Source organism: Panicum virgatum, chromosome 3K (genome assembly GCF_016808335.1).
Source record: "Panicum virgatum strain AP13 chromosome 3K, P.virgatum_v5, whole genome shotgun sequence".
Taxonomy (NCBI): Eukaryota; Viridiplantae; Streptophyta; class Magnoliopsida; order Poales; family Poaceae; genus Panicum; species Panicum virgatum.
Window position 1 is genome coordinate 38,079,129 of NC_053138.1, and position 14,213 is coordinate 38,093,341.

A 14,213-nucleotide genomic window follows, 5' to 3' on the forward strand; every position below is an offset into this window, starting at 1 on the left:
CCCGATCCACCCCATTGAACCCTAAACTACCGTTTTGGTGTGTTTCGTACTATTTGGGTGCATTCGGGACCGTTTGGTTGCCTTACGAAACTCGGTACAAAACGGTCCGAACAAGTGCAAAAGTTCGTTCCACGAAGTCTCGTCGGAATTTTTCGCAACGAACGCACCCGATCCACCCCATAGGTCCCTAAACTAACGGTCATGCAAGCTAGATACAACTCTAATCATTCAGAGAATCCAACTCTAATCATATTATACCAACTAGCTAGATACAATAACAATCATTATATCAACTATGATACACTAATCATCATTATATCAACAAGATTAACTCTAATCATCATTATATCAACAAGATTAACTCATTATTAACTCCCGTCGGCGGAATCCATGCACAAACCGACGGGAGTAAACAACAATTCATATTAAAATACGAGGCCATGCAAGCACCCTCCAACTCACTTATTGGTGGCCTTGTCGGCCCGAAGCGGCAGCCGGGTGAAGGGCAGGTGGCCGGGAACGGGCCCCAAGAGGCGGCGCAGGGTGCCGGCCGGAATGGGGCAGGGTCGGGGCGCCGAGGCAGTGGCGCCGGTGGGGGAGGGGCGCCGGGCAGTGGCGCCGGTGGGTCGGGCGCCGGCGGGGGAGGGGCGCCGGGGCGCCGCGCCGGCGGCGGAGGGGCGCCGGGGCCGGGGCACCGGTGCAAGGCGCCGGCGGGGGAGGGGCGCCGGGGCAGGGGCGGCGGCCGGCGAGGGGCGGCCGGGGCCGAGCCGGCGGCGGCGGGGTGGGGCTGTGGCGGCGGCGCGGGGCGGTGGCGGCGGCGGCGGCGGCGCGGGGCGGTGGCGGTGGCGGTGGCGCGGAGATTGGTGCGGGGCGGCGGCGCGGTGCGCGGTGTGGGGGGCGGGGGCAGCTGCGGCTGCGCGTCGCGGTCTTGGATTTCTGGTACATCAGTGTTACCTCTAATCAGTTTGCTTTTCCTGTAATATAATGGGAGGAAGAGTTTGATTAGGCCACAACGAGCTACGCACCCATTTAGGATGCAAAACTACGTGCTTTTGTAACCGAAGAAAAGCGGCGTGTAATGTGAGCCGTTGGTATTATTTGTCGCGGTCAATTGGCGAGCTGGGTTTTGTTTTTTACATGCTCATTTGTTTGCTTTTGCTGTGAACAGCAAAGGACAGCTATATAGGCGCCAGGGCAACTTGCTTTCACAGGGGAGAACCACCCTGTCTTTCGTTGGGAGGGTTATGCACTGCTTACGATACAAGCTACAGAAGTACTACTCCATTCTCAATTATATGACGTTGGTTAGATCATTTTTGTACTACACAACGTCATATAAAAAGAAACGGAGGGAGTACGTATTTTGTAGTACTCCATTTTATTATCAAAGGGCCAGTGTGGGCCGTTGGCATTTTCCACGGTTTGCTGTTATGCTAATTCCGCCTTTTTTGCATGTTCATTTCTCGATTTTGCTACAGACAAGAAAACACAATCAGACGCAACTAGCTTCTCAACGGGATGATCCGAATTTGTTTTTGTTGGAATTGGAAGGACGTGGCACCTTGGCACAAACTACTATTGTTTCATGCTCTTTCAGGTATAATTAACTGGACCCGCACTATACATGCTGCTATGTTGGTAGGCCCTGTTACCCTCCAAAATTTGTTTTGCTTCTGATAAATTTTAAATCTTTTTTTAAGACGACGGGGAAAAAATCTCGGCGTCGATCAGCTAATCATGCGACTAATTTTCCTCCGCGTAAATATGTTGTTAAACCAAGACAAAGAATTGAAAGCCAGTCGCAAAAAGCCACTCGGAAAAACGACATTCATTCGTAAAAAGAGAAACAGCTGACGTACGCAAAACGCTACGGACTGCGGAGGCCCATAAAACCGCAGCCCCTGGGACGAACCTAGAAACACAGAATTAGAGTATACTTCAGCTTATCATTCGTGCCGTCGCCGTGCACGGAGAGGCAATAAAGGCACTACGTATATTTGAAAAAGGGCGTGGGAAGGAAAAAAAACGAAGAGAGGAGGGCGGAATGATCCATCCGGTTGTGCTCTCCCTGCCCTCCGTCGCTATAATAGCGCCACGCCCCCGTCGCCATCGTCACCATACCACCACTCCCTCCCGATCCCTCCACCGCCACCGCCACCGCCACCGCCTCCTCCGCCTCACCCCTCTTCTCGCCTCGTGCGTCGACCGGCGGCCGATCGTCTGCGGCCCAGACATGGGGCTCTTCACTGTCACGAAGCAGGCCACCACGCCCTTCGACGGCCAGAAGCCCGGCACCTCCGGCCTCCGCAAGAAGGTTTCCCTCTCGCCCCCCGATCTCTGTCTACGTTCCCTGTGACTCAGTGCGGATCTCTCTGTTTCTGTGATGCGGCGGGTTCGTGCTCGCCTTGGGTGCCTAGGATCCGCCGCGCGCCACCCTTGGCTTCCCGCCACCTCGCGGATCTCGCCGGGCGGCTTCCCGCGCAGGATCTCGGGGGCTCTGCTCTATCCCCCATTCGGTTGGATCTGATGGGAAACCCCGCTGACGTAATCGTGATCCACGGGTGCGCGTTTGCTTGCGTCTGGGTGAAGCGGTTGTCGGAGAGGTGTGGTCCCGAGCATTCCTGCTGTCTCGATCCGCTTTTCTGCTGGTTCCTGTAGAGCGCTGGACCTGCGCGGGGTTCAGTTGCATGCATGCCGTTGATCCAGAAGATTTGTACTCGTATCGATCAGCTTTCGCTAATTGTACTGGATCTCACCAATTATATGCCTGGCATATTGGACCTGGAAAAGATAGCTATGATCTCTGTTTCGCTGGATAGTGCAAACTGCTTGATATGGTTTTTAGTCTCTCCGTGTTTACCCCTGCGAGATAATGCTCACATGAAAACTGTTCTGGCGTGATTTGCTTCATATGCCCGGGTCTGCTTGACGTTTATTAGAATCCTGAGGCCTCATGTGTTGAGGCTCATGGAATTTGTTTCGGTCCTGGTACTAACGAAGCTTGGTTAGATCATGTGTTTCCAAAATGTGATGAGGCAGGGTATCTGTATTTTGTCTTTGATGCCCCTGGCCCTGGCATGAAAATGTGCTATTGGTGACTCGTTATAAAGGTGGAAAGTATGCTGCAAGTTAGTTAAAATTGATTTCGGCCTTTTGTTTATTGAATGTGATGACACGGTTCTGAAAATTCCAACGCTCAAGTTTGGCATGTCACAAATAGCTTGAGGTGTAACCTGTGTATTTTGTGCTCATGTCTATGGATCTTCAATGTGGTCTGCAATCATTCAATATCCATACAGAGTTGTATCAATTTAATGTTTTAACACAATTCTGATTGGTCTATATTGTTGCTTCTTTGTTGTAACACAGTTTTAAGTTGGAAAGCATTAAATCAAAGTAACACACTTTTGACGTTTAGGTAGAGCTATGAATTATTCTCCAATCGTGGCAGTCATGTTCATTATACGAGTGCAGTGCGTGCGCCACCGCGCGCGTAAACTGTTTGCTTGATTCCATTTAGCAATATATTTTAGTCTGAATTTAGTATATGTATATATGTACTATATATAGAGCTATCTATAGAGTTAGGCATATAAATAAATATGTACAAATAGAGGTAGTACATGTATATTAATATATATAAAGATGGAAACAAAAGAAAAAGGAGCGGAGGCGTGGAGTAAGAGGAGTGGAGGCGCTGCTGCAGGCTGATTCTGTTCATTAGAGGTAGGCATAATTAGCCGATGACTGAGAACTGAGATTCTGTTTAGTTCTCAAAAATTTTAGCGCTACATTAAATTTAAAAGTTCGACCACTAATTAGGAGTATTAAATGTGGATATCTCACAAAATCCATTCCATAACCCCAGGTGAAATTGTGAGATGAATCTTTTAAACCTATTTGGACCGTGATTGGACAACATCATGCTACAGTAGACATCCTCTCACGATGAATTAATTAGACTTAATAGATTCGGCTCGCGACTTTCCATCTATCCGTGTAATTAGTTTTATAATTAGATAATATTTAGTTCTTGTAATCTTCGGTTGAAAATTGCTAAAGTGAATTTTTTAAAAAATTTCGCAAACTAAACAAACCCCGAATCGAAATGCACAAAACCGAAACTGAAATCGAAATGACCGAAACGAAAATATTCGGTTCTAAATTGGTTCTCAGTTGCAACTACGGCGAATTTATCTTGGTTAATTCGATTCGTAACATCTGCTAACCAAATAAACCGAAAGGATCGAAACTCACGCCACATCTCTCTCTCACCCTTTTCTCTCTCTGTCGGCAGCAGCATCCTCACTTGCTCCCTGCTCTCTCCTCTCTCTCTCTCAGTCCTTGCATACTAACGCACACATAGTAGGCAGCAGCAGCCTCTCTTTCCCTCTCTGATTTCTTCTCCACCGAGCAATCAAGAAGCCAGATAGCTGCAGTAGCACAGGCCACTGGCTCTCACTACCTCTGATTTCTCCATCGCAAGAACCACCAGCAGCGCCATCTTCCTTGTGCTCCATCCCAAAACGTCAAAGCAACAAATCTCCCTAACGCAAGCACCGTCTCTATTTTTCCCCGAGCAAGCAATCCGAGGAGGCCAAGCTACCAGATGGCGCGTACGGTCGCCACTCCTCGCCCACGGCCGTCTCGGAGGCAGGCGTGGCTCGCAGGCCGCTGCTCGCCGCCCACAGCCGGGCTGGAGGCATGCGCCGTTGGCCTGGCGCCGCTGCTCGTCGCTTCGGCTGGGCTGGAGGCATGCGTCGCCAGCGCTCGCCGTCCGCGGCCGGCCCGGTGCTGCTGCTCCCTGCCGTACCGGCCAGGCGCGCGCGGCCTGCTTGACGGCGGCGCTCCCCGCCGCGTCTCCGGCCCGTGTCCGTCGCTCCACGCCGCTGGCCGGCAGGAGGCATGCGCGGACCGTCCACCCCCACCGGCGGCCGGCCATCCGCTACCAGCAGCACCGCGCCGGAAGCCCTTGCGTCCTGGCCGCTGCTCCCCGTCGCGGCCGGCCACGAGGCGCGCGCAGCCGGCCCGGCGCCTCCGCTCCCTGTCCAGGAGCGCGAGGCCGCCTTGGTGGACGGCCGGACGTGGGAGCATGTGGCGGCGGCGGGAGATGGTCGCCACCGCCATCCCCTTCTTGCTCTTGCAGCGTCGGCGACTTGGCTTCCGTGGTCACCCGCTTTCACTTTGCCCTTCTGCTCGCGCCTCCCGCCGCTCCAGGTTCCAGCCCAGCGCAAGCCGAGGGGAAGGAGGCGCGGGCAGCGCCCCGCTGGAGCCCGGCGCCACGGAGGTGGGGGGGGGTGTTGTGGAGGCGCAAGCGGTGCCACCGCTTCAGCCCAGCCTCAGGCCGACGGAGAGAGGAGGCGTGGGCGGCGGCGGCGCCGCTGCAGTCCGGCACGAGGTTGAGGGAGGAAGGAGGCGCGGGTGGCGGGTTGGAGAGGGCGGTGGTGGCCGGCGGGATGAGCAATCGCTGCCATCTATGCTGGGACGAACGGCGTCGATTTTTTTTTGCCGACGTGGACGGCGTGGTTGGCCGCCGACCTTCGGGGCATTAACATATAGAAATCTGTTGGACAGATGGCTTCAACTCGTAGTGTTTATACACACCATGTTTTAATGTGATCTATGTTTGTTAATTGGTATGATTTTACATAAAGGGAGAAATGCATAACTGATCACTGATTGCAGATGCTTGTAATTTTCTCCTCAGATATTTTATGTCAGTTGGGTATTTATAATGTAGCATAGTACAGTTCATTACGGCTATTTCTTATGACTAATCTTTTGTTAATACTACCAGGTTACTGTATTCCAGCAGCCTCATTATCTGCAGAACTTTGTCCAATCAACATTCAATGCCCTTCCTGCTGATCAAGTAAAAGGTAAGTTGCTTATGTGATAAATACCAGCCCTGCATCAAACATACTTCCCCTTTACCTCTCTTCTGTTCATGTAATACAGTATCATTAGGCAAGCAGTAACTGACATTATTGGGCCTAACTAGCTTTCAAGATACCACGACGTTCTAACAAATTATGATCGTACTCTTTTATGCATACTGAATTGTAGATTTTGTAGATGAGAAATGTAGTTACCATAGCCCAAAATTGTATGACCTCCTTCGCTCTCTCTCTGCAGTTCATTGCTCTTTCTCTGCAGTTGTTGATAGTGTATTCTTTCCTTTCTTACAGGTGCGACCATTGTTGTCTCTGGTGATGGCCGCTATTTCTCGAAAGATGCTGTTCAGGTGATTTAGAATAGTCTCTATGTCCTTATATCTGCTTTAAAAAAACCCAATATGTAATTTTTGTACTGTTTTGATAGCAGTTACTGTAGTCTTAAAATCCAGTACTGATGTAGTTTTTGTGTTGTCTTCTCCCATGGTCATGTCTTTTATACAAATATAGTCTTAGTGTCCATGTGCCGATAAAATGTGGAAATAATTGACATTGCTTTTGCTTGTTACAGATCATAACAAAAATGGCTGCTGCCAACGGAGTAAGACGTGTTTGGGTTGGACTAAACAGTCTCATGTCAACCCCTGCTGTATCTGCTGTTATCCGTGAAAGAACCGGTGCAGATGTAAGCTTGATTTCTAATAAAAGGATAATGCTTAGCTGTGTGAAAAACTTACTTTTTACTTCTTTATTGTCATAATAAATTACTTGATTACTGTTTATAAACACATTGCCAATAGGGATCAAAGGCTACCGGTGCCTTCATCCTGACAGCAAGCCATAACCCAGGTGGTCCGACTGAGGTATCAAGTTTACTGCTACTACCTCTTGTAAATCAAGTTCCCCTCGTGTTTTACGATATTGAATACATCTCATTGAACTTTACAGGATTTTGGGATCAAATACAATATGGGAAATGGTGGGCCTGCACCTGAATCCGTTACTGATAGTATTTTCTCTAATACAAAGACAATCTCTGAATACCTCATCACTGAAGACCTTCCAGATGTATGATTAAGTGCCAACCTGCTCAGTTTTTCCTTGCAGTTTTGTTTGACAAGTTATTGAAATATTCATTATCTCCTCCTACCTTGCTACTCCAGGTTGATATTTCTGTTGCTGGTGTCACTAGCTTCAGTGGGCCTGAAGGCCCCTTTGATGTGGATGTCTTTGACTCCAGTGTAGATTACATAAAGTTGATGAAGTAAGTGGCTTACTGTTCTTTGGTGTTTGTTGTGTTATGTTAACAAGGGAATCTAATAATATATTTACTCCTATTCAACTCCAGGTCAATCTTTGACTTTGAAGCAATAAAAAAGCTGCTGACCTCTCCAAAGTTTACGTTCTGGTATTCACCTATGATTGCAACCATGCTGCCATTCTCATATTACATTAAAATATTGTAGCGCATCTGAGATCTTGATTTGCACTTTTAGCTATGATGCCCTCCATGGTGTTGCTGGAGCTTATGCCAAACACATCTTTGTGGAAGAGCTTGGTGCTGATGAAAGCTCACTGTTGAATTGTGTCCCAAAGGTAATTTGTTCTTCTATTATCACAAACCTGTGTTTAGAATGTGGCTTGGTATTGATCCATCACTTATGTTTTTGCAGGAGGACTTTGGAGGTGGTCATCCGGATCCTAACCTCACCTATGCAAAAAAGTTGGTTGAACGGATGGGTCTCGGAAAGTCATCCTCAAATGCTGAGCCCCCTGAATTTGGTGCCGCAGCTGATGGAGATGCTGACCGCAACATGATTCTGGGTAAAAGGTATGATCTATTTGATTATCTTATGATTTTTCTTTTTGGAATCTAGGGAAGCACCAGCGGGAACTCATGTTTCTCCCTTTTGTCTTGTTCCAGATTCTTTGTGACACCATCGGACTCTGTTGCTATTATCGCGGCCAATGCTGTTCAATCAATTCCTTACTTTGCTTCTGGCCTGAAGGGAGTTGCCAGGTAAAAAAGCTCTCCATGCTGTGCTGATAATATAATATCTAGATATTGTTGTTGCCCAAACTTATCACTGTAGTTGAGGTAAGGCTTCAAGTGGTAAGCTTCACCGTGGCCTGCAGTATAAATGCATCTTTCCTTCTACAAATGTTCCTCATCTGGCAAGGTTCTGCTTGGTAAATCTGTTAAGATATCAACAACAATACCATCTGGAACAAGCTGTCTGCTAATGAGCCTTTTCATCCCTGCTTGATATGCAGCTGTCCAATCTTAGATGCATTTTAAGGTATCTCTCTATGTTTGTTAATACATTGTTGTAACTGTAGGAGCATGCCAACATCTGCTGCCCTTGATGTTGTTGCAAAGAATTTGAATCTCAAGTTCTTTGAGGTAAAGTATTAAGACCTTGATTTGCTGCAAGGTTTTTGAGTGTCAGACAAATCTAACATGAAACCATGTTCAGGTTCCTACTGGGTGGAAATTTTTCGGGAACTTGATGGATGCTGGAATGTGCTCAATCTGTGGTGAAGAAAGCTTTGGCACCGGTAACGTTCGTCTTGTGGCTATCATTTCTATACATGCTAATCACGGTCATTAACATGCCAGCACCTCTTGTAGACTTGTAGTCATGTTAGATGAATAAATCGACTTAACTTGTGGGGTATGAAAGGGGGAAATGGCTAGTAAAGTCAAGAACTCGGTATTTACACTACAGCATAGACATGATTAAAATGTTTATATGTACTGCTTTGGTCAGGTTCTGACCATATTCGTGAGAAGGATGGTATTTGGGCTTGTGCTTGCATGGCTTTCTATTCTTGCTTTCAAGAACAAGGACAACCTTGGAGGAGACAAGCTTGTCACCGTTGAAGATATTGTCCGTCAGCACTGGGCCACATATGGTCGCCATTATTACACACGCTATGATTATGAGGTACTTCCCTTTTCCTTTCACTCTGACACACTCTGACTATGAGGCACTTTGACACGCGCCTAAGTGGTGCTTGCGTCCCTACGCACCTTGTATGTACAGTATGCATCACGCTTTAGATAGTATGCTAAACGCACATGTTTGTTTGTGAAGAATGTTGACGCAGGGGCTGCTAAGGAGCTTATGGCAAACCTGGTCAGCATGCAGTCATCACTTTCTGATGTTAACAAGTAAGTGAAATTCATTTGAGTTGGATATGCAAAGACAACACAACCCATATATAGTTCTTAAATCAACACAACCTATTGCAAAGTGCAAAGGTGAACTTTCTGGTACCATGTCTGAATGATCTCTGCCAGGTTGATCAAGGAGATCCGGTCTGATGTCTCTGAAGTAGTTTCAGCTGACGAGTTTGAGTACAAGGACCCTGTTGATGGCTGTGTCCAAGCACCAGGGTATCCGATACCTCTTTGGAGATGGTTCACGACTGGTATGTGGAGTCAAAAACCTTTGCTGTTTCAGATATCTTCCATTTTACGTTTTTTTTTTCTCGAATCCATTTTACGTTTGTAATCAAATCAAAGGAAACAGTGTGAAAACCTTATCCCACATGTGTCCTACAGTAGTATCAGTCAGTCCATAGATGTATATATTGGGGACCTTAGTCTATATTATACTGGTCGCAACTAATGATGGTGAACTAACATGGAATCTTGGCATTCAAGGTGTTCCGTCTCTCTGGAACTGGTTCTGTTGGTGCCACCATTCGTGTCTACATTGAGCAGTACGAAAAGGATTCCTCCAAAACCGGCAGGGATTCACAGGATGCCCTTGCTCCACTGGTAAGATACCTCTGCTGTGTGTTCTTGTAACTCACAGAGATGAATAGGCATCGCCTTTTTCTGAAACTGCATGTACTGATTTTGCTTTTCATCTCAGGTTGATGTTGCGCTCAAGCTCTCAAAGATGCAAGAGTACACTGGCCGCTCCGCCCCCACCGTGATCACATAAAATTTTGAAGAGCCCGCATTTTTGAATGAATTGAGGCACTTACACACACTCTCCTTCCGGCCTCGTTTGATAGCTTTTTGTTGCATCTCGCCTCTGAATAAAATGTATGTATCAGACTTGTCTCGTTTTGTTGCCCATACTGCAGGGTGCAGGCTCAGCCGCTGGCACAGCATGCGGCAATAATCTCGTCACTGTGTTGTAATTGAGAGCGTTTTTCTCGTAAGTCGTAATATATCAGATGCCATTTTGGTTTGAGCATTTGCGTATCAATCACCCCTTTGTATGGCGCAAGTAATTATTGTTGTGGTGGCTTAGTAAAGCCTGCGGCTGATTTGATGTTATAACCCTTCCCTGTGTGCCAGATTTACCCTGCCTTCTTTAATCTGAAAGCATGCTTATTCCTTCGTAAACCTAGTCGGGGACAGCACAGCGATTCTACTTTTCAGTCCGGAGAACTCCGGGTGATAAGAGTCCAGTACCAACATATCTTCTGAACAACGAGGGGAACAGACAACTAAGATATCCAAATTCAGAGGTCACAAGGCACGCAACAAGAGCTACTACGGGAACGAGCACATGGCAGTTATTCTTTAAAATAAAGTTTATCGTTCCAAACAAAGAGCACACTGCAGTCTATTATTGTCATCTGAAGTTGCTGCGGCCTGCAACTGCAAGCAGCGTCGGTCTCATTTACCATCTTGGCACCGCTGCACACACACAGTCACACAGACTCGGGCGCGACCGTGCAAGTGCGAAGCCCGTGGCTCCTCGGCTGCAGAATCATCAAGGAGCCGCGACGCCGTTGGAGTGGCTGGGCTTCCACAGGATGGTGGTTTCCGCGATCAGCGAGGTCACCACGTACGGGTCCATGTTCGACGCCGGCCTCCGGTCCTCGAAGTACCCTGCAACACGCACACACAGCAATCTCACAAGGTTCAGAGCAGCAGGAACCGGCAGAAACATCGAAAGACCGCCGTCCCCCTCTCACCTTTGCCTGCCTTCTCTATGTCGCGGCCGACGCGCACCGACGCCCCGCGGTTCGCCACGCCCTGGCAGGGAAGGGGAGAAATGAAAGACGAGATAGATGAGCCCTTGCGACGGCGCGAGGAGGAAAGGAGGAAACGTGAAGAGTTGCTAGGGTCTCGCGGCGCTTACCCAGACGAAGGTGTTGATGTCGGCGGTCTCGTGGCGGCCGGTGAGGCGGCGCTCGTTGCCGTCCCCGTACGCGGCGATGTGGTCCCGGTGGCGGAGGCCCAGCTTCTTGATCGCCTTCTTTATCACCTCGTACCCGCCGTCGCCCCTCATCGACTTGGTGCCGGATAGTATCATATAAACCACATCATCATCACGGTCTGATTAATTCAGAGCACGCGATGCTACACAGCTACAGTCTACAGCGCATGATTTCAAGGCCCAGCCCTATCTTAATTCCCCCCCTTGTACCTGTAGTTAGTGTGAGCACCAGCACCATTCCAGTCTCCCTGCAGTCAGATGCAACAGTGATGCGCGTGAGACCAGCAGGACAGCTGCAGAGCCACGGATCAAAACCCAAGCAAGCATTTGGTAAGGAAAGAAATGGTCACCGGAATCGGCTTGGGGTCGAAGGAGACGACCACGCCGGCGATCTCGGTGATCCTCTGCATGCCAAGCACGGGCCGGGAAATTAATTAGAGAAAAGCGCACGTATTCTCATTAGTCATTACCAAAGCACAGTGGCATGCATGCGTCAGCGTGACAAGAGGAGAAGCAAACGAAAGCAAGCAGGCAGCTCTACCTCAAGGATGTAGCGAGCCACCCAGAGCTGGTCGCCGGCCGAGATGCCGACGACGGGGCCGACCTGGAACTCCCACTGTCCACGCAGAAGAACCCAATCAGCAGATGATGCAAAACATCCGGCCATCCGGGGAACGCCAGAGCAGGCAGCAGTGTGCTAGTCGTGCAGTGGAAGTAGGATAGCATAGCGCGTTGTATTGTATCGTACCTGCCCTGGCATGACCTCCCCGTTGATGCCGCTGATGTCGATGCCGGCGTAGAGGCAGGCCTTGTAGTGCGCGTCCACGATGTCCCGACCGTACGACTTGTCCGCCCCGGCGGCGCAGTAGTAAGGTCCCTGTAAGACCATCGCTCACTGATGATGAGACTACAAGATCCGTGTCTGTCGTCCTAGTAGTAGAGAGACTGTTGTGGGTGAATGCCTACCTGAGGGCCAGGGTAGCCGCCCAGCGGCCAGCCGAGGGGCCAGTTGGTGTCCTTCTGAAGAAGGGTGTACTCCTGCTCAATCCCAAACCTGAATTACACCGCAGATTAGTTCCATTTGTGCTGGGATACAGATATGGGAAACCTGAATATACAGACCATGGCTCTTCATCCTTGACATCAGGGTGGCTGAAGATCTTCGCCGCCACGTGCCGCTTGTTGCTCGGAATCGGGTCTCCGTTCGGCGCATAGCAGTCGCACATGACCTAAAGTCATCTCGAAATTAAGGTAAAAAGTCCACCAGGCCCATGATCAAAACCAACATACATTGATCCATGCATAAAATCTGCGCTTACCAGTATGTTCTTCCCCTTCCTGAACGGGTCCCTGAAGATGGCTTGTGGACTTGATGTTCAAAATATGGAAGTGTGAAAGCGAATTAGTTCAACACTTTTCAACAACAAGGCGCATACGTCAAGGAGTGGAGTCAAGAGCATGGTACCAAAGGATGACTTCACTGTCGTCACCCGTGGCTTGGCCGGTGCTGGAGCCGTCGAAGTTCCATTTCGGAAGCTTGCGGGGGTCATCAACGGGTCCGGACAGGGTCTGAGTAAAAGGCAGCCAGAGGAGCTGTAAACGCACTTGAAAAGTTTTTTTTTTCCTCAAAAGGCACAGTTGCACGGCACATATCATGCAGAGGAAACTGTATGCGTATCAAGATAAGAGTTCATGGTTATCAGCAGGGTGCGGAAAAACTAAAGTGTACTAACCCTGGCTTTGCTCCTCACATCCATCCCAGAACCGCCAACCCTGCATCAGACAAGGCAACAGACAGTGGATTAGTATACTTACTATGCCTTAATACTGACATTCTGATGTGTGTATAGTCTGGTTGTGAAAGGGAGCAACTGAACATGTAAAAAACAGCACTTTGTAACGAGCAGAGACAGCATGACGCATGCATAACTGGATGGGGTCTAGTCTAATATGCAGCAGGGCGCAATTCATCGAAGTACTTTTTAAAACCCAACGGACATGATTCATGCAAGTCTTATTTGATGGAGCGAGAGCCGAGAGGGAAAGACGGCAGGCCCAGTCTCACCATATGTACTCGGCGATGATCTTCTGGGTGCTGTCGGAGAGATCAAGGTTGATGAGATCAGATAGCCGAGCCATGGCAACGACGAATGACGCTTTCCTCTCCTCCTTCTCCTGCTTGGGAACTGGGAAGGCAGAGAGCAGGAGCAGTGACTCAATGGCAGGGACGCCTCTCTTGGGGCTATAGCTGCGCAGGTTTGAGAGTGTGGTTGATCTGTGTGTATGTGTATCATACCCGTCCCCCCTTCTATATATAGAGTAGCGGCGAGGCGGCGAATGGCAGCCCCCGAGACCTCGAGTGGTTGGTGGGGGTGGCTTTGAGAAGCGCAATGCTGACTTGTGGAATCAATTCTGGAAGGCTCCGTGGTACGGTTGTCCTTGGCCGCACGCGTCTGCTCCGTGCGCTGGCGGCAGCCTCACAGTAGAGTGGAGTGCCTTTTGACTTGGGGCTTGGTTCAGTTTCGCTCGCTCGCCATGCTGCTTTCATCCTGTTTCCCAGTACCAGTAGTCTTGTTTAGCTGTCAAGTCAGAATTGCATTTTGCCTCGTCCGTTCACTAAACCCATTATTAGCTTCCAAGTCGCCGGTGCCGTGTCGCCGAAAGAGACAACCCCCAGATGAAGAACGCGTGACAAGGAACCGCATGGCCGCGCCAAGTTTCGCCGTTTTCTGATGAGGGACAGGTGCATGCTTGCACGGAAAAGGAAGCGCGAGATCGATGAGTGAGCGAGTGTGGAAGAACTAAGAAGGTAGCGTCACGCCCTTAGTGGCGTGCAGGCACGCCAGCCATGCCGCGATCGCGATCGGCCACGGAATAAAGGCCTATCGAGGCCGGCCGCGGAGAACCGGCGAGGTGCGCGCACGACGAACGAAAGGTGAACTGCCGGGCCGAGCGGAGAGATAAAGGGGGATCATCACCCATTTAGCCTTATCTGAGGCTATCTCCAACAAGGATAGCCATTTTTGGCTATGCATTTGCCCAAATGCATAGCCCCTGGGCGTTTGCCTCTCTATGCAAAAGTAGGAAACTCCAAAAACTCCAACAGATGAGGCAAAAGAGATGAGGCAAA

At 49.3% G+C, this 14,213-nt stretch overlaps 1 protein-coding gene and 1 pseudogene across 2 annotated transcripts; one reads left to right on the plus strand and one right to left on the minus strand.

Moving 5' to 3' along the window:
* The first annotated feature begins 2,044 nt into the window (after positions 1 to 2,044).
* Positions 2,045 to 10,120, plus strand: LOC120699151 (annotated as a pseudogene). The gene is made up of 18 exons (XR_005685251.1): positions 2,045 to 2,314; positions 5,798 to 5,879; positions 6,189 to 6,244; positions 6,466 to 6,579; positions 6,695 to 6,757; positions 6,843 to 6,962; positions 7,058 to 7,158; positions 7,243 to 7,302; positions 7,391 to 7,490; positions 7,568 to 7,725; positions 7,819 to 7,914; positions 8,235 to 8,298; positions 8,372 to 8,453; positions 8,666 to 8,842; positions 8,993 to 9,069; positions 9,199 to 9,329; positions 9,565 to 9,681; positions 9,779 to 10,120. The product of XR_005685251.1 is annotated as a phosphoglucomutase, cytoplasmic 2-like (transcript).
* A 288-nt stretch (positions 10,121 to 10,408) lies between these two features.
* Positions 10,409 to 13,381, minus strand: LOC120699152 (glutamine synthetase root isozyme 2-like). Its single transcript, XM_039983029.1, has 13 exons — positions 13,149 to 13,381; positions 12,817 to 12,856; positions 12,549 to 12,652; positions 12,403 to 12,451; positions 12,206 to 12,312; positions 12,050 to 12,137; positions 11,832 to 11,960; positions 11,625 to 11,699; positions 11,434 to 11,487; positions 11,295 to 11,331; positions 11,006 to 11,166; positions 10,839 to 10,899; positions 10,409 to 10,752 (listed from the first exon to the last, which is right to left on the minus strand). Exons 1-13 carry the CDS (start codon positions 13,220 to 13,222, stop codon positions 10,634 to 10,636), a joined length of 1,098 nt encoding a protein of 365 aa, XP_039838963.1. The 5' UTR covers positions 13,223 to 13,381; the 3' UTR covers positions 10,409 to 10,633.
* Positions 13,382 to 14,213: the final 832 nt, after the last annotated feature.